The sequence below is a fragment of the Procambarus clarkii genome, chromosome 76 (genome assembly GCF_040958095.1).
Source record: "Procambarus clarkii isolate CNS0578487 chromosome 76, FALCON_Pclarkii_2.0, whole genome shotgun sequence".
Lineage (NCBI taxonomy): Eukaryota > Metazoa > Arthropoda > Malacostraca > Decapoda > Cambaridae > Procambarus > Procambarus clarkii.
In genome coordinates this window covers 22,050,186-22,072,240 of record NC_091225.1, presented here as the reverse complement: position 1 = coordinate 22,072,240, position 22,055 = coordinate 22,050,186, and the positions used below count along the sequence as shown (strand labels likewise).

At 41.6% G+C, this 22,055-nt stretch overlaps 1 protein-coding gene across 1 annotated transcript in view; it reads left to right on the top strand.

The window, feature by feature from the left end:
- Slip1 (SLo interacting protein 1) overlaps positions 1–21,533 on the top strand; it is a 91,568-nt gene extending 70,035 nt beyond the window's left edge. The window contains 7 exon segments of the mRNA XM_069313739.1: positions 576–674; positions 3,557–3,631; positions 3,633–3,658; positions 7,897–8,806; positions 9,247–9,654; positions 14,922–15,059; positions 19,814–21,533. Coding sequence (XP_069169840.1) covers positions 576–674; positions 3,557–3,631; positions 3,633–3,658; positions 7,897–8,806; positions 9,247–9,654; positions 14,922–15,059; positions 19,814–20,179 — 2,022 coding nt within the window. The 3' untranslated portion in view covers positions 20,180–21,533.
- Positions 21,534–22,055: the final 522 nt, after the last annotated feature.

Genomic DNA, 22,055 nt, shown 5'->3' with positions numbered 1-22,055 from the left:
AACCGACGGCTTCCTGTCCTTGTTATACCATGAGATATATTGTATACTGTACGAAGTAAATGAGATATATAGTATTGTATACTGTACCGTGTAAACTACACGATATAAGGTGCACTGTGCCAAATAAGCTATAATAGATAATACAAACTTTTGCCTTAGAATTTGCACAAAGAAAACTGAATCAAGTGTTTTACATGAATATATATATATATATATTATATATATATATATATATATATATATATATATATATATATATATATATATATATATATATATATATATATGACTACTGACATTTAACATCTCTCCATGACATTTTGTCATTCTTTACTCTTATCTATTCTCCTAACTTCACAAATGCTTCTTAAGACTATTAACACATGCCACTGAAGAGTATCCTGGGGAACACATGCCACTGAATAGTATCCTGGGGAACACATGCCACTGAATAGTATCATAGGGAACACATGCCACTGAATAGTATCCTGGGGAACACATGCCACTGAATAGTATCATAGGGAACATACATCATAGCTCTAAGATCTGTACTTTATAATGTGCTCCATTTTCAGATCAATGGTGTAGAGCTCACCACACGGGCACAAACAGAAGAACTCTTCGCTGGGTGTGGAACCAGAGTGATTCTGCTTGTGTCCAGAACTCAGTACTATGTAAGTTTTATTACTGGAAAGTGTTCTTCTAATCCAGTATTGTATTATTTACCAGTGTTTTAACTTCTCATAAAAAAATATTTTTTCCATGGTTTAACTTTCATGAGCAAAAAGCTGTGCCCTTTCGCAAAGATTATTTTTAATGAAGAATTACAGTTAATTTTATAATTATAAATGCTCTTTGTCAGTTAAAGTGAATACTAGTATTCACTGGTGTACCACAAAGTCTTGCTAAAAGCTAAATTTTGCAATATAATATTTTCTGAATCAGACTTCTTGGCTGCTTCCCAATGAAAATGCAATGTTTTATCCATAGACACAAGACATTGCCCATAGTGGGGAAAGGAAGAAACTGGAGGTTACTCAATCCAGCCCAGTATGACAATCTATTAAACTCAATAGTTCTTTACACCCTTTACACATTATTACACCCTTAACACCCACCCTTTACACATTGTTACATATGCCGAGACCTCTGCGGACTCCTGGTTCAGTCTTGAGGGTGAGCAGACACCTTGATACCTGCTCCACCTGAGGACTGCCTGACAATATGGCACATTTTTGGACCATTGGATCTCGATGCTGCTATCAGGCTTGTGTCAATGACCCAGACCAGTGACCTCTTCAATGACCCAGATTGATACAACACCAGGTGCAGGTATTGCCTGGGGTCACGGAGTAGTGATAGATTTGTCCATTTTCGGGGTGGATCTTGTGCCATACACGGGCTGGTGCCAGTGTATGGCACCAATTTGGCCAAGAGGTGCCGCTGGGAGTTGTCGTGTCTTGGCAGACTCTACACCCCTGTAGTGTAGTGGATGTCTGGCTCATGCTCCACTGGAGTTTACAGGAAAATTTGTGTTGAATGTTTGCCTGACTACTGTTAGGCCGCAGTTTTTGTTCAACTTACCAGAGTTACAGGATGACTGACGCTTTATTGTTTTAAGTCACTGGTGTCTATAGTCTTCAGTGGGTTCTCTGGGTGGGGTGCTAGCCCATCGCTCGCCACCCTGCGGGCACTCCATGGGTTGCAAGCCCATCGCTCACCTCCATGGGTTGCGAGCCCATCGCTCGCCACCCTTGGGGCACTCCATGGGTTGCCAAGCATCTGCAGTACAGTTTGTTGATCTGCCATAAGGCACAGTAATCTTGCGACGATTACCTGCTAGGCTTTCGATTTTTTGCATCACAGGGTCACCAAGGCACATGCAACATTAATGCCATCCTTGTCCCTTAATAAACAGCAACCAAGACCTTTGTAAATTACATAAACGTTAATTGGTTTGGCCTAAAAAACGGGATGCTGCACAGTGGATCAATGTTTTCCTGTATGATTTACATGGTATTGTTGTCCCCTTACTGAATCACACGAATCTTAGGGGTCTTCTATGGCCTAACAGGGACCAAAGCCAGGACCTGGCTCCACCCTCCCCACACAGAGGCACAGAGAAAAGGGACTGTTACAATTACCATCAAGAAAACATTGAGAAAGTAAGCAAAACAATACAAACAACTGCAGGGTTCAAAGAATGCAAAGCACTGAAATGGCCAAATGTTGATGCCTGCAAAAGACAACTTCCAGATTTGCCAAATTTAGCAACTTTAGTCTCGGTTCTTGCCAAGTGTGAGCCATCCTTTGGACGCTGTCCTGTGGCAGTCTATAGTGTATTGTAACTAAATTTGCTATTTGTTCCATGAGCTGGTGTTTCAAGCCTCACTTATTGTGTGGACTTTATCTTTTATTTGCACTAAGCTGCATGTTTTTAGGGCAGCCCTTTCCTAAGCACTAGTTTGGAGTTGCCCCTACCCAGACAACAACTGCACTGGTGGATTTGGAAGTTTCTGCCCCACAGAGGACATCCTATTGCATAGGGTGCCTCACTCTAAGTCTTTGACTTCTCTGCAAGACCCTCTGGCTGGGGGGCATTTAGGGTTTTATTGTTGTGGGGTTGTGGTGGGGTTCATTTGCTTGTCTAAATAGCATGCTGCTGATGACCTTCATAGCCATGTTTATCCTGTAGACTGCATTCTGTGTAAGTTCTTCTGGTGAGCTTTCCCAGTGCCAGGATGTCCTACTTATTCCTTAACTTCTGGTTCTGGCAAGCCTCACAGATCTTTGGTGTGGCTCGTAGTTCGAGCGACAGAGCCCACACTTGCTTATTCGTTAGAGGGTTGTCTGTCACTTTTGCTACAAATCAATGGTCATTTTACAGTCTCCCACTGCTACCTGTCGGGTGAGTATTACTCCTGCCAGTTATTGGTCAGGATCTGCCGGGAAAGGCCTGCTTCCCAGGTCTCTGCCCTTTCTTTGGCTGGTACTTCTGCTGGTTTAAATTACTTTTTGGTGTCCCAGAGGGCCTCTGCTCCGTTTTTTTTATTTTTGTTTTTTGTGCTCCAAGCCTTCACAGTTCATCTCTTTGATGGTGCTGTGGCAGGACTTATGGTTTGTTTTTGGCAGTTAGTGGTTTTGCAGTTCATGGGCTTTCTATATTGTTAACCAGGTTCTCGGATGACTTTCTTCCTCCATTTCCCTTTCGGTTCAGGGTTGTGGGTGAGGATCTTCAATATTTCCCTTTTTCCCACTATCATGATAGAATACATTTACAAGGTTCTTCCCCATGGTTGGAGGAAATGCTAACAGTTGCCTGGCGAATGACAAGTTCTGTTTCTGTACAAACCTTTGCATTTTCAAAAAGGAGTAACCTAGTGGCCAGCTCAGAAAGGAGCCCTTTCATTCCACTCAAAGCTCAACTTATGCAAGATACTGTATATAACATTTCAATTTTATTTTAACACGTAATTTGGGATCGACTTGTATCAGATGCCTTAATTCTTTTGGTTAGGTTTAAGTTTCTTGATGATCAGTGATTAATATTTCTTAGGATGAGGATGATCTAGTCGAGGGGGAGGTGCTTGAGGACGTGGTAGAAGAAGATGAAGAGGTCGAACTTCTAGACTGCTAACTCAGAGTTCCATACCAGCAGGTTGTTGTAAGTGATTAATGTTCTGTACTTTGATACTGATCTGTACTGTTGTAAGAAAGTGTGTGTGTGTGTGTGTATACACTGTATGTAACTGTAATTACCTAAGAGTAGTTACAGGATAAGAGCTCCACTTATGGTGTCCCGTCTTCCGGTATTCTTTGTGGTATAACGCTTTGAAACTACTGAAGGTTTTGGCCTCCATCTCCTTCTCACTTATCTTGTTCGAACCGTCCACCACTGTTTCTAAAAGAAAACTTTCAAATATTTTTTGGCACCTTTGTTTCTGTAGCTTGAATCTGTGTCCTCTTGTTCTTGAAGTTGCTGGTTTCAGGAATACCGCTTTGTCAATTTGGTGGATTACCTGTTAGTATTTTGTAAGTAGTGATCATATCACCTCTTTTTCTTCTATCTTCCAGTTTTGGCATGTTTAACAACTCTAGTCTCTCTTCGTAACGCATGTTTATCAGTTCCGGAAGCCATTTTGTAGCATGCTGTTGCACCTTTTCCGGTTTCCTTACGTGCTTCTTGAGATTTGGGCACAATACAAGTGCTGCATATTTAAATTTTAGTCTAAAAAATGTCATGAACAGTTTCTTTAGTATTTCACCCATCCATATACTGTAATTAAAAGCAAATCTGAAGTTGGAAAGCAATGCATATGCTCCTCTAGCGATGTTTTGTGTGTTCTTCTGGTGACAGCTTACTATCCAAAACCACCCCAAAGTCTCGTTCTTTATTCAAGTTTTGTAATTCCTTTCCATATACTGTACAGTAATTTGTAAGTTGTGTGTGTGGTCTATTTTCTCCAAATCCACATTCCATAACATGGCATTTATTCACATTAAGTTCCATTTGCCACTTGATACTCCAAGCACTTATTTTATCTAGATCGATTTGAAGGACATTACAATCGTCTGCACTTCCTATCTTCCCCAGTATCTTAGCATCATCCACAAACATGTTGAAATAATTCTATATTCCTTCTGGTAGATTATTTATGTTGACGATGAATATTACTGGTGCAAGAACTGAATCCTGTGGTACTCCGCTAGTAACACTCCTCCAGTCAGATACATTGTCTCTGATTACTTCCGTGTGTGTGTGTGTGTGTGTGTGTGTGTGTGTGTGTGTGTAATTACCTAAGTGTACCTAAGTGTAGTTACAGGATGAGAGCTACGCTCGTGGTGTCCCGTCTTCCCAGCACTCTTTGTCATATAACGCTTTGAAACTACTGACGGTCTTGGCCTCCACCACCTTCTCACTTAACTTGTTCCAACCATCTACCACTCTATTTGCGAAGGTGAATTTTCTTATATTTCTTCGGCATCTGTGTTTAGCTAGTTTAAATCTATGACCTCTTGTTCTTGAAAGTTCCAGGTCTCAGGAAGTCTTCCCTGTCGATTTTATCAATTCCTGTTACTATTTTGTACTGTAGTGATCATATCACCTCTTTTTCTTCTGTCTTCTAGTTTTGGCATATTTAATGCTTCTAACCTCTCCTCGTAGCTCTTGCCCTTCAGTTCTGGGAGCCACTTAGTAGCATGTCTTTGCACCTTTTCCAGTTTGTTGATGTGCTTCTTAAGATATGGGCACCACACAACAGCTGCATATTCTAGCTTTGGCCTAACAAAGTCATGAACAATTTCTTTAGTAATATCGCCATCCATGTATTTAAATGCAATTCTGAAGTTAGAAAGCATAGCATAGGCTCCTTGCACAATATTCTTTATGTGGTCCTCAGGTGATAGTTTTCTATCTAGAACCACTCCTAGATCTCTTTCTTTATCAGAATTCTTTAAAGATTTCTCACATAATATATAGGTTGTGTGGGGTCTATGTTCTCCTATTCCACATTCCATAACATGACATTTATTAACATTAAATTCCATTTGCCAAGTGGTGCTCCATATACTTATTTTGTCCAGGTCTTCTTGAAGGGCATGACAGTCATCTAAATTCCTTATCCTTCCTATTATCTTAGCATCATCAGCAAACATGTTCATATAATTCTGTATACCAACTGGTAGATCATTTATGTACACAATAAACATCACTGGTGCAAGAACTGAACCCTGTGGTACTCCACTTGTGACATTTCTCCATTCCGATACATTGCCTCTGATTACTGCCCTCATTTTTCTATCAGTCAGAAAATTTTTCATCCATGATAGAAGCTTACCTGTCACCCCTCCAATATTTTCCAGTTTCCAGAACAACCTCTTATGTGGAACTCTGTCGAAAGCCTTTTTTAGGTCCAGATAGATGCAGTCAACCCAACCATCTCTTTCCTGTAATATCTCTGTGGCTCGATCATAGAAACTGAGTAAATTCGATACACAGGATCTTCCAGATCGAAAACCATACTGTCTGTCTGATATTATATCATTTCTCTCTAGGTGTTCTACCCATTTAGTTTTGATTAGTTTTTCCAATAGTGTGTGTGTGTAATTACCTAAGTGTAATTACCTAAGTGTAGTTACAGGATGAGAGCTACGCTCGTGGTGTCCCGTCTTCCCAGCACTCTTTGTCATATAACGCTTTGAAACTACTGACGGTCTTGGCCTCCACCACCTTCTCACTTAACTTGTTCCAACCGTCTACCACTCTATTTGCGAAGGTGAATTTTCTTATATTTCTTCGGCATCTGTGTTTAGCTAGTTTAAATCTATGACCTCTTGTTCTTGAAATTCCAGGTCTCAGGAAGTCTTCCCTGTCGATTTTATCAATTCCTGTTACTATTTTGTATGTAGTGATCATATCACCTCTTTTTCTTCTGTCTTCTAGTTTTGGCATATTTAATGCTTCTAACCTCTCCTCGTAGCTCTTGCCCTTCAGTTCTGGGAGCCACTTAGTAGCATGTCTTTGCACCTTTTCCAGTTTGTTGATGTGCTTCTTAAGATATGGGCACCACACAACAGCTGCATATTCTAGCTTTGGCCTAACAAAAGTCATGAACAATTTCTTTAGTATATCGCCATCCATGTATTTAAATGCAATTCTGAAGTTAGAAAGCATAGCATAGGCTCCTTGCACAATATTCTTTATGTGGTCCTCAGGTGATAGTTTTCTATCTAGAACCACTCCTAGATCTCTTTCTTTATCAGAATTCTTTAAAGATTTCTCACATAATATATAGGTTGTGTGGGGTCTATGTTCTCCTATTCCACATTCCATAACATGACATTTATTAACATTAAATTCCATTTGCCAAGTGGTGCTCCATATACTTATTTTTTCCAGGTCTTTTTGAAGGGCATGACAGTCATCTAAATTTCTTATCCTTCCTATTATCTTAGCATCATCAGCAAACATGTTCATATAATTCTGTATACCAACTGGTAGATCATTTATGTACACAATAAACATCACTGGTGCAAGAACTGAACCCTGTGGTACTCCACTTGTGACATTTCTCCATTCTGATACATTGCCTCTGATTACTGCCCTCATTTTTCTATCAGTCAGAAAATTTTTCATCCATGATAGAAGCTTACCTGTCACCCCTCCAATATTTTCCAGTTTCCAGAACAACCTCTTATGTGGAACTCTGTCGAAAGCCTTTTTTAGGTCCAGATAGATGCAGTCAACCCAACCATCTCTTTCCTGTAATATCTCTGTGGCTCGATCATAGAAACTGAGTAAATTCGATACACAGGATCTTCCAGATCGAAAACCATACTGTCTGTCTGATATTATATCATTTCTCTCTAGGTGTTCTACCCATTTAGTTTTGATTAGTTTTTCCAATACTTTCACTATTACACTTGTCAATGATACAGGTCTATAATTGAGGGGGTCTTCCCTGCTGCCACTTTTGTAGATTGGAACTATGTTAGCCTGTTTCCACCCGTCTGCTACGATTCCTGTACACAGGGATGCCTGAAAGATCAGGTGAAGTGGAATGCTGAGCTCAGATGCACATTCTCTCAGAACCCATGGTGAAACGCCATCTGGGCCAGCTGCTTTGTTCTTACCGAGCTCCTTGAGCATGTGTGTGTGTGTGTGTGTGTGTGTGTGTGTTTATACATACATTTGTGATGCAGAAATTTACTTGTATTAATGCATAGAAGCATACAGTATTGATTATATAATGATTGAATTTAACTGGTAATTGTTAAAGATAAAATTCAATAGGATTTCATGTTATATGCAAAATTTATATTTGAATCAAACATTTTCACAACTTCTATGTGTAAAGTAGTTTAGCAAGACTGCTCATAAGTTCTGTACTTTTTCAGGTCACCAGCATTATCAACAAAGAGCAGCACTAGCTTAGAAAAGAAAGTCCCACTTGAAGATGTGGGACACGTAAACACATTGCAGTCGTCCTCATCATCATCATCATGTGAGAGGAAGCCAAGCAAAAAAGTATCGTCAGCATCATCCACTTCATCTCGAGAGTCACAGATGAGAGGCGACACCATAGACAGGGAAATGCTTGCCCTCGATGAAAAGATGGCCGACCTTACCCAGGAATGTGAGCAACTTGAAGCTACTCACAAGTCAACCCAAAGAGAACTCGAGCCTCAGTACAAGGTTTCTCAAGGACAACAGCAGAAAAAAGATACAAAAATCATATCAAGTAGACCACCGGCAAAAACACCTTTACCAACTGGTTCAGAATCTGATCACATCTATGAGTCAATTCCTGATGTGAGTGAATCAGACGAGCCCATATACTGTGTGCCCTATGAGCCAGGACGAACTCGTCGGCGTCACCAGCATGCAACACTCATATCTCATACTAAACAACAGGTACACCAAAAACCAATAATAATGCCATCACAGCAACAACAGCAAAGTAGTGGTCGTGGTACAAGAGGTAGTGGCACTAGCAGTAGCAGTGGGGGAAGTGGACGTGAACGACGTACAGTTGAGAAACAGCAGTCAGTCGAGAGATGGGTGCGTGAAAACCCTCATCCACGATCCCCTACCAACACCAAATCCTCTACCCCCGTCACTAATTCAGTAAAGCGAACTGATGCTCCTCAAGAAGAGCGCGATTCATCCTCTGCTTACAATACTGGTGACTCCACAGGAAGCACACACCGGCCACCCCCAACGCTAGAGTTAAGTTTGGGCCAAGATCCTTCCCTTAGGCAATCTACACTCACCTTGTGTCCACCAACACATGACCAGTCACTACAGGTTAGTAAAAATATAATATGTTGAGCTGCCTTCTAACTTATCAATGTGCAAGTACTGAGTAGCAAAAAATATTAAGAGTTTATTGACCAAACCACACACTAGAAATTGAAGAGACGACGACGTTTCCGTCTGTCCTGGACCATTACCAAGTCGATTGTGAAAACGACTTGATAATGGTCCAGGATGGACGGAAACGTCGTCGTCTCTTCAATTTCTAGTGTGTGGTTTGGTGAACATTCTTCAGCCACATTATTGTGACTCATCATCAACATAGTTTCATATTTGCTTGAAGCCTTATAATTTACTACTAATTCCATGCACTTGAATTTTCAGGGCCAGTCTTTTGTATAGTTCATGCGAACAAACAGAAATACAGTACTGTATTTTTATCATTTACTGTATGTAAATACTTGATAATGGCGTCTAACTTTCTTCTTCAGGTTAGTCTAGAATCGGACACATATTCAGCTATCTCTTGTGATAGCTGCAGACGGTGTATGCGTCTACCACCTCTTCATGCCTCTCTACCCCAGAAGACCAGTGGACGAGGCCCTGAATCAGACCATGTCATAAACACAGCCTCCCACCAAGCCCACTCAACCAGTCAAAAGGTGGCACACCCTGATAGCGAGAGCAACCGTAACTATGTCACGTTTCTTCCAGCACAAACAATGTACACCAATGCTGCAAACCTTCAGCAAACTATTTGGCTTCAACAGCAGTTGTTCAGACAGGCACTGAACCGGGAGAGCACGGCACCTTCCACACCTACCACCTCGGCTCGAGGTCTGCCTCCCAGAGCACCTCCCCGCACTCCCCATGATCAACCAGTCAAGATGGAGTGGAAAGTAAGGATTTTTTTTTTTAATTTCATAAGCATTCTTTGTGAGGTTTAGGTAAAATATTATAAAAGCTGGCTCTTCAAACAGTTTAGTAAACATTGGAACACACATTAAACAGTTTACTTAAAAATATTTACAGAATTACAAGAGAAATGGTGAGTGCCAGCTTTACTTTATTCTCAACTGAATCTGGCACCTTGCACCATACTTTGAACATTATAAACACTCGCATGTAAAACTTTCATCTCGATTAACTCTGCAACTTTAACAAACATTTCCTCTTTGCTGTCCATTGGCTCATTATTTCTCAGGTAAACATTTGCCATGCTTCTTGGTCATAACATCTTGGCTGTGGATTATATTCTTCTCTAACCTACCTACCTTTAATTGCACTATTATTAATTTTAATATACTGTATGTACTTTTTAACTCCATGTGTGTATGGTACTTCAATATGCTGTATTGTCATCTCTGTATCTGTATACTTACAGCACTTGTGTATCATTTGAGGTAACGTGTTCTCAGGTTTTCCATTAAAGTCCACTAATTTATTTCTCTGTTGACATTAACGGGTCAATCAATATTTTTACAATAATTTACTCTACTCCATTTCCACTGTAACTGGACTGATTTTATTACCATGGTCCTATTAAGATTCTTATATTTTAGTCATTGGTGTATACTCACCTGTATTTTGCCAGTGATTCCATGTACAGTAGTACCTCAGTACGAGCGCCCCTGGTTACGAGTTTTTCGGGTTATGAGCAGGATTTGCTCGGAAAATTTGTATCGGGATACGAGGGTTGCCTCAGGATATGAGGGTGTTGATGCATGGTGATCGCCGCTCAGTTTACCAGTGCCTCGTGCCCCATGACTATCCCGCCTCAATTCTTCACCAGGATTTACAGTGTTTTGTTGGATAGTTAGCCATTTGAACATAAAAGTTGTTATTATATATCTCGCAATGGGTCCCAAGAAAGCCAGTGGTAAGGTTCAACCTAAGAAAATAGTAGAGGATGTCCCTTCCTCATTAAGAAAATGTGTGAAGTATGAAAAGAACTGCAAAGTTTTGTTGAAAAAACTCGCCTAGATAAAGCTGTAGCAGGCCATTGCATTGACTTTTTAAATAACAATGTGATGTCTTACTACAGACAAGAGTTAAAATGTAGGGAAAAACAAGTGTCTTTAGACAGATTCTTAGTAAGACAAGCAAGCAAGTCCTAGTGGTATGCAGGCAAAACGTGCCAGAGAGTGCACACCAGTGAAGTCCTCACTGCCTGATGTTATAATGGAAGGGGATTCCCCTTCCAAACAGTAATACCTCTCCTCCTCCCCCCTCCTCACCATCTTCCATATACCAACAGCAATGGTAAGTAATAACTTGAACATAATTTTGTAGTGTAGATTTTGATGAATTAAGTATAAAATTTAATTTGAAGTGAGGTTTTTGGATAGTCAGGAACGGATTAATTCGTTTCCCATTATTTCTTATGGGGAAATTAGCTTCGGGTTGCGAGTTTTCGGGTTACGAGCTGTCTCCAGGAACGGATTAAACTCTTAAACCGAGGTACCCCTGTATAGCAATGTTCCACACATTTTATTGTATAGATTTATACAATTACATATTACTGTTACTTTGATCTCACAGTTTTCACCATTTGTGTTTGTCTCCAGGAACTGATGCTTGGCACTCATTCTGGTCAATTCAGTGGTTTATTCCTCTCTCTCCTTCCCTCCAGCTACTTCTAGTACCACCTAACTACTACTTTGTTCCAGAACAATGTTCCAATTGTTCCCCGTTTTCAGTTGAGCATTCAATCTACCGTCACTTTTTTCTTTCTGAATAAAGGGTATACCATCTGTTCCATTTATCTCCCTCTTCGTTTTCTGTTTTCTCTTTCTGATCTCTTAGCACATTTTTGACTCATTGCTGGTGCCTGTGTTCCTTTTGGGAGATGTGTAAATGTTGACAAGTCCTCTGCAGCAATGTCTTTCCAAATACCTGGGGCTGTCTTCTAGAACCTTTTGTTCCCTCATCTCCTTTTGTTGAATCTTGCACTCGTACTTTTCTGCATCGATCTTTCTCTCTGCTTCTGTTTATATAGACCTGGCATGAAGAGTCGGTCCTTGATGACCCCCATAGCAGTCACCTTTTTCCCATCCTTGTTTCCTTCTTTTCCGTTCCACACCGCACCGTTCCACACACTGTTTCCGTTTTCCGCAGTTTAATAAGGTAGACTGGAATCTTTTCATCCTCCATGTTGCTCTTCCATGCCTGACTGATGTCCCTGCCATGCTTCCTCCTTTTTTCATGACACCATTACAGACACTGTTCTCCTCTCAGACCAGCACTATCCCTCACATGGCTTGCAGAAATGTGTGCCTTGGTGGAATTCAGACTGCTCAGGCTGTATGTTCTATATGGGTAGCTTGGAACAGGCACCAATGCTGGAATAGGCCTAACAAATTTTGTTTTGGGAGGGATATGCAGTGCCCATACAACTAAACGTGCGAGTTGGAGATCCTGTCTTCACAGTTGACGTTTACACCCAGTTCCCCTCACATTTGGAAGAAAGCCCATAAGACTGCAGGAAAATTTGTTCCAGACTTGTTGTCTGTCCTTCATCTCCATGATTCCGTTGTGGCAGATCCAGTGATCATCACGAACAAACTGGGTTTGCACTTTTCAGCCATTATCTCCAGTGATCATCTTTCTCTTTGCCTTACTCATTAGTCCTCTTCTTGAATCCAACTCCAAGGACTTTCGCACTCACCTCCACCACCTCTTTAAGGATCTTTTCACACTTTCTGAACTCCAGTTCACCTTGTTCCTCTAGCAAATCTATTGTGGTGGGTTAAGACGGTATTTACAATAAGATGCTTTGTCATCTTCACGTGCTCCTTGCCATATTTGCTGCATATCTATAATCCTATTTGGGTGTCAGCTTCAGTCCCCACTGACAGGCTCTAGGTAATTGTTCTCTCATTATGAAACCTGTCATTAAAATTTTCCCCTAAGGATTTCGTATCAAAGGATTTCCCAACAAGTTGTTGGTGCTGCTTTCTCAAACACACTTTAATATTATGATGAGGTTCCCGCAAGGTAGTGTTTCGAGTGCTACTCTTATTTCTGGTTGCACTGAATGGTCTCCCTTCCTCCTTGACCCATTATTTCCTAGGCCTTCTACATTAATGATCTTGCTCTCTGCTGTCGTGGTGACAATCCCTTTTTCCTCCAGTGTCAGCTCCAGCTAGAGATTGATAATAGGTTGTTCTGGGCCACCAGTCATGGCTTTAAGTTCTCCACATCTAAGACTTGTGTCATGACTTTTACTTTAAAGGTATGTCATCCCTTGTCTCTCCATGTTACTTTTATGTATAGAGATACTGCCAAACTCTAGGGGTTGATCTTTGACACCCACTAGCCTTGGTCATCCCATGTTGCTCACCTCCGAGTTGAATTCTCTAAGGCCCTTACCTTTCTTGAGATCTTGTCCAATACTTCCTGGGGGGCTGATAGGCACACTCTTCTATTTGCACTCCTCTCTTGTTCTAGCTGCCCCACCTATTTCTTGGCCTCTTCCTTGAACCTTTGCCTTCTTGATGCTCTGCACCATACTGGGTTATACCTCAGCTTGGGTGCCTTTCAACCATCCCCCCACCCAGAGCTTGAATGTTGAAACTGGCATCCTGCCTCCAGGACTGCTGTGATCGTTACTGCCTTTGCTGTCTCACACAGTCCCTGCAACATTCTCACTCTTGCTTGAGCTTTAACAGGGTTCCTCAGGAGAACCCTGTTCCCTTGCCTCTTTCCTTTTCTTGCAAGGATGGCTCATTTCCAAGGTTCTCTCTCTCGGATCACATTGGCAACATCTCTCCTCATGTTCTTCCTGCTTTTTTCCCCGTGGAAGATCCCGCTTGTGAAATTTTGCAAAACCCTGACCCACTCGGTGAAAATTTATACTCTGCTACTGTTTTGAAAAACCTTTTCCTTGTACATTTTTCCTCTCACTCACACCCCATTGCTTTGTCCACTGATGGGTCAGTCTGCTGATGGTGTCAGCTACTCCATTGTTTTTCCAGATCAAACCTTTACATGTCACCTACCCCTGAACACTAGCATCTTCACGGCAAAACTTTATGCAATTTTGAATGCTATCAGCCACTTCCTCTGCATCAACATTCCTTTGGCATTGTTGTCGACTCATGCAGTACCCATAAGGCTCTGGTGTCTTAACCCTTTGCATCCTGTGGTGGTTGAAATTCAACACTGACTGTTTCTCATCTCTGGCAGATATAAGACGTTGAATTCTTCTGGGTTCCCAGCCATATTGGAATTCCCTTGAATTCTGCTACTAGGGAGGCCATTCATGCTCGTAACATTCTCGGAAAAGGCATCCCTATATGGATGGGTTTCTACCATGCATTTTTGCTGCAGTGTGTAACCATTATTAGGGTTGTTGGGCTGGCATTACAGGTAATACACTGTATTCTCTTGAACATTTCTTTTCCCTTTTGGTCTTGTTCCTGCTGCTGTAATAGGCAACAGGGGAAACAGCTTTGGTCAAGTTGTGTATCTGTCATACCGACCTGACTCATGTTCATTTAATGAAACAAGTGTCCTGCTTTCCTTTTGTCCAAACTGTGTTGTCTCACTTACGGTCGTGCACCTCCTTGTCGAGTGCCCTGATTTTCAGGATGGTCAAGTGCCTTGCTTTCCTAATGTTCTTGGGGGTCATTTGTCCCTCATATGAATCTGTAGTGAATTGTTTACCTTTGATATCATTCACCTTATGTCCTTCTGTTCTTGTATTGGCATCTTGATTGATTTTTAGTGCCTTTTGATTATTTAGCAACAAATTTTTCTACACAATCTTCCCAGCTTGGTGTCTTCTGTTCATAATTACTTAATGAATATTTTACACAAATCATATTTATTACTGTTTCCAACTTTTAATAATTAAAATTGCATAGATTTTCAGTGAGAACTGGTATATAATTCCATTTTTCCATTTGTAAATATTCCTTACCTTCCATCTGAATATCATTAATATACATTTAAAACTTTCCAATATCCTTACACAATCACCAAGTTTCCTAAAATGTTTCACCTAGTCATCAGGTTAGGTGTTTGGAACCCAAAAATATTTTAAGGTTCCTATGGAAAATTTTCAGGAAACACTTGAATTACTTCACTTCACTACAGTGTGTTTTAATATTTAATTTCTCATTTGTCTTCACATTAATTTCTAATATTTTATTTTTTTAAACAGGTCAAAAGGCGACCCGATGGGACTCGCTACATCACACAGCGACCTGTTAGAAACAAGATGTTGAAAGAAAGAGCACTCAAGATAAACGAGGAGCGAGCAGGTCTAACCACAGATGATGATGCCATGTCAGAAATGAAGGTACATTATTGCTATCAACGGTTATCATTTTTGTCTAGTATATAGGTTAGAAATGATTGATACTTGCATAACTCAATTCATATTTAGATTAGTTACTCCACTGGAAGCTTTTGCTTTCATTTGACATTCTTTTTTTTTTATCAGATATGGCTCTAGGCCGTGTTACCCATTTCTGGGGTCAGCATTCATGTGTTGTCTGTATTCCATCTGTGCTGCCATGTCACATTGTCACTTTTTGCCTATATTATTGTGTCTATGCTAGAGAAAGCTTATTAGCAACTGAAGAAAATACCACCAAAGAGGGTGTTGAGTGTACTGATAGTAGATGGGGGTTAGAGTTTTGTTTAGATAATTCAACATTCAACAAAACATTACACGGAGGAAGTTTGTCTTGTGGTTACCCACTGAAAATTTTGAGTTGTTTTACTCCCACAGCCTGGCCTGTAGCCAGCTTTTCCTGGTGATTGCTTGGTTTATAAGGCGGTGTGTCTGTAGCCTACAGGCCCACATAGCAACCAGGCTGACTCTGTAATTCCTTTTGAAACTTTTCCAGTTCTCTTGAAAGCTTCCACTGTTGTTCCAGTGACATTCCTTATATTTGTTGGCAGGAGAATAAAGAGTGTGTCATTAAATTGAAATTGAAATAAGTTTACCGAGATAAAATACACACAAAGGGGTGAGGTAGCTCAAGCTACTCTCACCTCGTTCCGTACATTGTATTCATACATATATAGACACATCACAAACAATAAACATATTACCGAACATTCTGAGAGATAAGAGTGTGTCATGGACTGCTGTGTTCTCAAATTGTGCTTATGGGACCTTGACTTTTCATTGTATTTATTTATTTTGCACTTTCTTCCATATCTCTCGCTCCAGTATATTTTAATTTTTTCCACTGTTGAAGATATTTCTCATCTTTGTTTCAAAGAGTGCTTACAGTCAGTTCCAATATTTTAAATGCTTGTGTGTGTACAACATTGAAGGGTCTGTATATACTTTCCAGCTCTGCTGTCGCACCTACCCTGAAAGGGAATGATTGCTAAATATTTCATACGAGACCGCATCAGTGTGTGATATGATAATAAATGTAACAAATAATGTTTCATTGTATTCTGGACAGTTTGCTTCTGTATTGAGTTTATCTGTGATTTCCATGTGCTTCCTGCCAAGGAGAAACTGGTAGGAAATTAGGGTTTCACAGGTTTTCTGGGGGCAGCCCCGTCGGCTCCCCCGGAGCTATCCAGGCTGATATGCTAATGTCAGACTTTGGCATCAGTCATGTGTATGAAGTTCTGTGGGCCTACCAGGGACCACAAGCCAGAACCTGGCCCCCTCACAGAGGCACGAGGAGCAATGGCTTATAGAAACCCCTGTGTGGTTTGAAGCATTCTATGGCTGCCATCGACTAGGTTAGGCACACAGAAAGATAGGCGTCCCAAAACAAACCCCCTATTCTGGTGAAAATTGCTACAAAAAGCCAAACAAGAGGAAAGAACTCCCCAAACAGAAACGAGCAAATGAATATGACATCACACGCCGCTGTACTGCCGTCTGCGCAGCTCCCCCCCTCCCTGGGAGGGGAAAGGGGAGCCACAGACCCGCGCGCTGACCATCCACACCCAGTTCTGAGGCTGATGCTATAGGCAACGGCCGTAGCTTCTGGCTCCAGTGGTTGTTTCAGCACTGTGCCTTGTGTGTGGTGTCTGTCTTCTAGGTGATGCGCTAGCCGGGAGTTATTCTTCAGTACTCGGGCTGCATGCGCCAAAGGCTCCCTTTCCTAGGTGCCCAGTAAGTACTGCCCTTGGGGCTTAGGGCCATCTTCCACAAGTTCCTTGGGTTCTGCCTCTGCTAGGCCGTTTACTGCTTGGTTTTTGGCCACCCTTTGTGTGCTTGGGTGCTCTGTCTTCCTTGTTCGCCTTAGAGTAGGGAACCAGACATGTCCAGGTAGGACATGTTACCTAACAAACATTCCCTCACCAGTTTGCACTGGTAAGGGGTACAGGGTACTGCACAGCTTGTTTTCACCAATCATAGCAGCCAGCTTTGTTCCACCTGGATACACTGTCCTTTTGCAGGGTTTTCTTTTTCTTTTTGTTTGTCTGCCTGGTGGGGGTCTGCCTTTTTATTGCCCCTGTGTATTGAGTACTCTTCTCTCTTCCGGTGGTACCCCCTGCTTGGTCCCCGTAAGTGTACACGTCCCGGGGGGTTCAGTTCTTAGGAAGCTGTTTGGTAGACTTGGGCACCGGTTAGCAGTACCCTGCCTGGGCTTCCCTGAGCGTGAGTTCCGTCTCAGGACCCTGGGAATATCCCCACTGGTAATTCCCAGGGTCTGATGGATGTGACCTCCCCGAGTCTCCTCCCCTCGCTTTGTGCGAGTTCGAGGGTTGCTCTGCCCCCTTGTCTCAGGGTGACTCTCATTGTTTTTGCCTCTGTCTGCTGCCTGTTGGGTCGGTGGCACCTACGACCCAGAATCCTGTGAGTTTTGTTGCTTGTTTGTGACTCGGTTACCCAGTCTTATGCTGACTATGCGGGTGCAGGTAACACGGGCATTGCACGTTGGGTTCAGGTGGTTGCAACGCGCTAGGTTTTTTGCTCCCTGGAAGCCCCGAGGCTGCCCATTTCAATTGTTGTGCCGGGGCGTGGGGGGTGTTGGTTGCTTCGGTTTTGTTTCTGTCCATGCCCCTTGTCTTTTCCCTGTTGTGGTCTAGTCTGGTCCCCCTCCCCTTCCTCCCTGCATCCTGATCCTCAGCCATCTGTGGGTTTAGGGTCGGGGCAGGGATTCGATGGTCTTGAGACTCTGGCGGTCTCGGGGATTTTCCCTTCTGGGGTAGCGACGGAGGCATTTGATCCTGTTCCTCTAGCCGTGTTGTATGAGTCTGCCAGTGGGCTCCCTTCCTTCGTGTTTATCTGGCTGCCCCGGCTTTTTCTTGTGAGACTGGGGCATTGGAGGACGGCTCGACCCCGGGGCCTGCTGTGGAGGTTCCCGGGGCTTGGGAGGGGCTGACTTGGTGGGGGCCTCGGGCCCGTTTGGACCCTACCGGGGGGTTTTCTACCCTCTGGGCAGGGTTTGCGGTTATGGGGAGTGGGATTTTTTTCCTTTTCCCCCCTTTTTTTGTGGCCCCTTTGGTTCTAGTTTGTTTTCCGAGGCTCTTTCTTGTTGGCATTGGCCTCTGGGGGTTGGGTCGGGGTGCTTCATGCTCTTCTCCGGCACCAAGGTTTTGGCTCTTATCGTTCTCCTGATAGGTTTGTTCGCTTGCAGCTGTCTCCTTCTTTTCTGGCAAAGACTGACAAGGCTGCTTCCCGGAGGGGTCTTTGGGTTTGTTGATGCTTTGTTGGTCTGGCTGGGGGTGCATCATGTGTTGTGTTCAGTTGCAGCGTTTTGCCATTCTTTGCGAGCCACAGCTTGCCGTGACCGGGATCACACCTTTGGGTTGTTTTGGTTTCCCTTCTTCCCTGTTCCATGGTGCGTTTCTCTCGGGTCATCCGCGGGGTGGTTCGGTCCTGCCAGCCTGCTGTCTATCCCTGTGCCCACGTCGTTCGTAAGTGGGCTGTGTGTTCCTTCGTTGATGTTCGTGGGCCTTGTTGGGCCTGTGTGGCCTTGAATTTGGAAGTTGCAGTCTTTTGTCTCCGCTTCGCGTCGGGGTGTGCAGTGACTTCCGCCTCCCGGGTTAGGTCACTCTTGTTTTCGTCTTTAGGTAGGTAGCTGCCGAAAAGCTGAATGGGGCTCCCCCCTCCCCCAGAAAACCAGTGTTGAATGTAATAAAATAATATTTTCTGGGTTAGACCCTGGAGGCTCCCTGGCAACCCTCCCTCCCTTCCAGTTGGTGTTTTTTTCACGTGTTTTTGATATTCGGCCTCAGAACTGGAGTGTGAATGGACAGCGCGAGGGTCTGGGGCTTCCCCTTCTCCTTCCCGGGGAGGGGGAAGCTGCGCAGACAGTGGCGCGGCAACGTGTGACGTCATACTCGTTTGCTTGTTTCTGTTTGGGGAGTTTTATTCACTTGTTCAACTTTTTGTAGCAATTTTCACCAAAATAGGAGTTTGTTTTGGGACGCCTACTTTTCTGGGTGCCTGACCCGGTCGATGACAGACATAGAATGCTTCCAACCACACTTGGGGGGTTTCTATAGGCCATTGCTCCTCGTGAGTCTGTGAGGAGGCCAGGTTCTGGCTGATGGTTCCTGGTAGGCGCACAGAACTCCATACACATGACTGATGCCAAAGTCTGACATTAGCATATCAGCCTGGATAGCTCCGGAGAGAATCCAGGTCTCACCCAGAAAATGGCGCTTCATTACATTTAATGCTGTTTTTTATCATTGTCTAGTCTCAAAAGTAAAGGAGAGTACTTATAAGGCTTAGTCAAGTACTTGCATAGAATACCGAGTACCATCAAATACTACAGTTCTTTATTAATTCTTCACCTTTTACTTTCCAACCATTATCTAACAACAGATTCTTAACAAATAAATTCTCCTTTTTGTTTATATGCCTACTAACATTTCTCATGTCACCTCTTTTTATTTCCCTCTCTTACTGTATTTTCATAACTCCTCCCACATAATATTTTATAATCTGACTTTGTTACTCCTTTTTCTTTTTGCTCATTTTTATTTTATACAATATCTATTTGTTTTTCTTTTCAGTTGGGAAGATATATCTATTTGTTTTTCTTTTCAGTTGGGAAGATATATCTATTTGTTTTTCTTTTCAGTTGGGAAGATATATCTATTTGTTTTTCTTTTCAGTTGGGAAGATACTGGAGTCGAGAAGAGCGTAAACGTCACCTGGAAAAAGAACGAGAGCGACGACGCCGTCATGAACTCTTTCGGCGACAGCAGCAACAACAACAACCAGGTCACAGTACACCTGATGAACCCCCTTCAGCCCTGAAAACCTGTACACTTGAAAATGGAGTCCATCAGGCACTTTGGCGTGATCACTCCATACGAAGGAAGACCTCTTCGACCTTAGAAACCAGTCATAAGAAATCTTCTGCAGCTAGGAAGAGAGATGCAGAGGATACAGCATATGGGGCTCGAACTCCCGTCCTTCCTGTCAATCCTCCACCAAGTCAACAGATGAAGGGCCTCCTATCTGTCACAACTGTCTGAAGCTAGCAAAGACATCAGAATATCTGAGTGTCTTTCATAATATATTTGCAGTATTTAACATTAACTGTATCCACAAATCTATGACACTATTTTAGGCAAGTGACTTCAGCTGTTGTATTTTTATTACCGATATTTAATATTTAGTTGTTTTAGGCTGTTGCCAGTGTTGTTTCTCTAGTTGTGAGATAAATTTGAAATGTTAATTAAAAGTGAGGAACAAAAGTTCTTAATAAACCAGTGCTTATATTTTATAATGACTGATATAAAAATAGAACAGCTATTTACAGTTTCTACATCTTCTGAAGAAGTGGAATTTCACGTTTTCTAAATTAACTGCAAAAATTATACAGCACAGTACTGTGGCACTTTAAAATTCATGACCAGAATCATGGGAGGTCCGACTCATGTTTCAAAGAAAATAAGGTGATATGACTGTATCCATCTGCCTTTGAAATACATCATCTTAGAAACATTAGAGAACATCTAAGATTACTAATATTTTATATCATAAAAATGATGTTTTCATACTCTTAAATTCAAGTGATTTTATTTTAGTGGAGCCCCCCAAAAATATTAGTGCTTTATACAGACGTGTTTGGCAAATGATGCTCAATGGACAAGTGATGCTAAACTTATCCACGATGTGACATGGACTATGGAAGCCGATTGCTTCTTATGCTCTGGTATTACCGTCATACTGGATTCACAGTTCTTGTAAATAACAATGAAGACTGCTCATTGAACTCGTCCATTTATTTTATACTTATTGTGGATGTTCCATATATATAAATACAATATATATATATATATATATATATATATATATATATATATATATATATATATATATATATATATATATATATATATATATATATATATATATATATATATATATATATATATATATTCAGTATATAAATAGGTGCAATTGGAAAAATGGTATCTTTGTGAGCTTGATCATACGTCACGACCCAGATTAAGTCAAAAAACACCGCTTGTGCTTGTGATCCAGCCCATTAAGAATTCATTGACCATAACTGACTCCAGCATTATACCTTGGCTTTTGTGATGATTAGTCAACTCCCAGCAAAACCCAATTGTATAAATGGTGACACAAGTCTAGAGATACACCTAGCTGCTTGTAATCTACAAGAGTCAAGTTCACAAGTACAGCAGTACACATCCCAAATAAAATCCCTAGTCTCCTTCGCTCTTCTTTCCCTTAATAGTTTCGACGTTTGTCTGTATACTCTGTATTGATGTAAATTTGTGTATAGTAAAAAAAAGCTTTATATTGCCTATGGCCATTCAAGAATATGTTATGCTTTAAAATAAAATTATTGATATTAAATCTTTTATTTGTCACACTTGTGTATATTTGCATTGACTTTTCAGACACACAAAGATCACTAAAATTAGTACAGTACAACTATTTTGTAATATTGATACAGTATATGTGTATTTAGGTAGATAAGCTGGTGTTGCAAATGGCTACTACCATTGTGCAATAAAAATGGATTGGATTGTGCTAAAAATTCATCTTCTATATTATTTTAACTATAAGAGTTAAGAGTTATAAGAGCTTTGACAATTATTATCAAGTGTATAAGAATTGACATGGAGCGAGAGCTATATATAAGAGTTATACTATAAGAGTTAAGAGTTTCGGTCCTTAATGTGAAGTAGTGAGTTAACTATAACTATTATTTTAACTATATATATGAGTTCAAGAAGGCAAGTTCTGGGTGGGGGCAAGAATGTAAGGCAAGCTGAGGCATATCCCATGTAGAGCAGCAAGACGATAATGGGTCAAGGGAGAGACCACGGAATATGAGGGGCATCCATAATTGCATTTAGATAGAGCAGGAGTGCT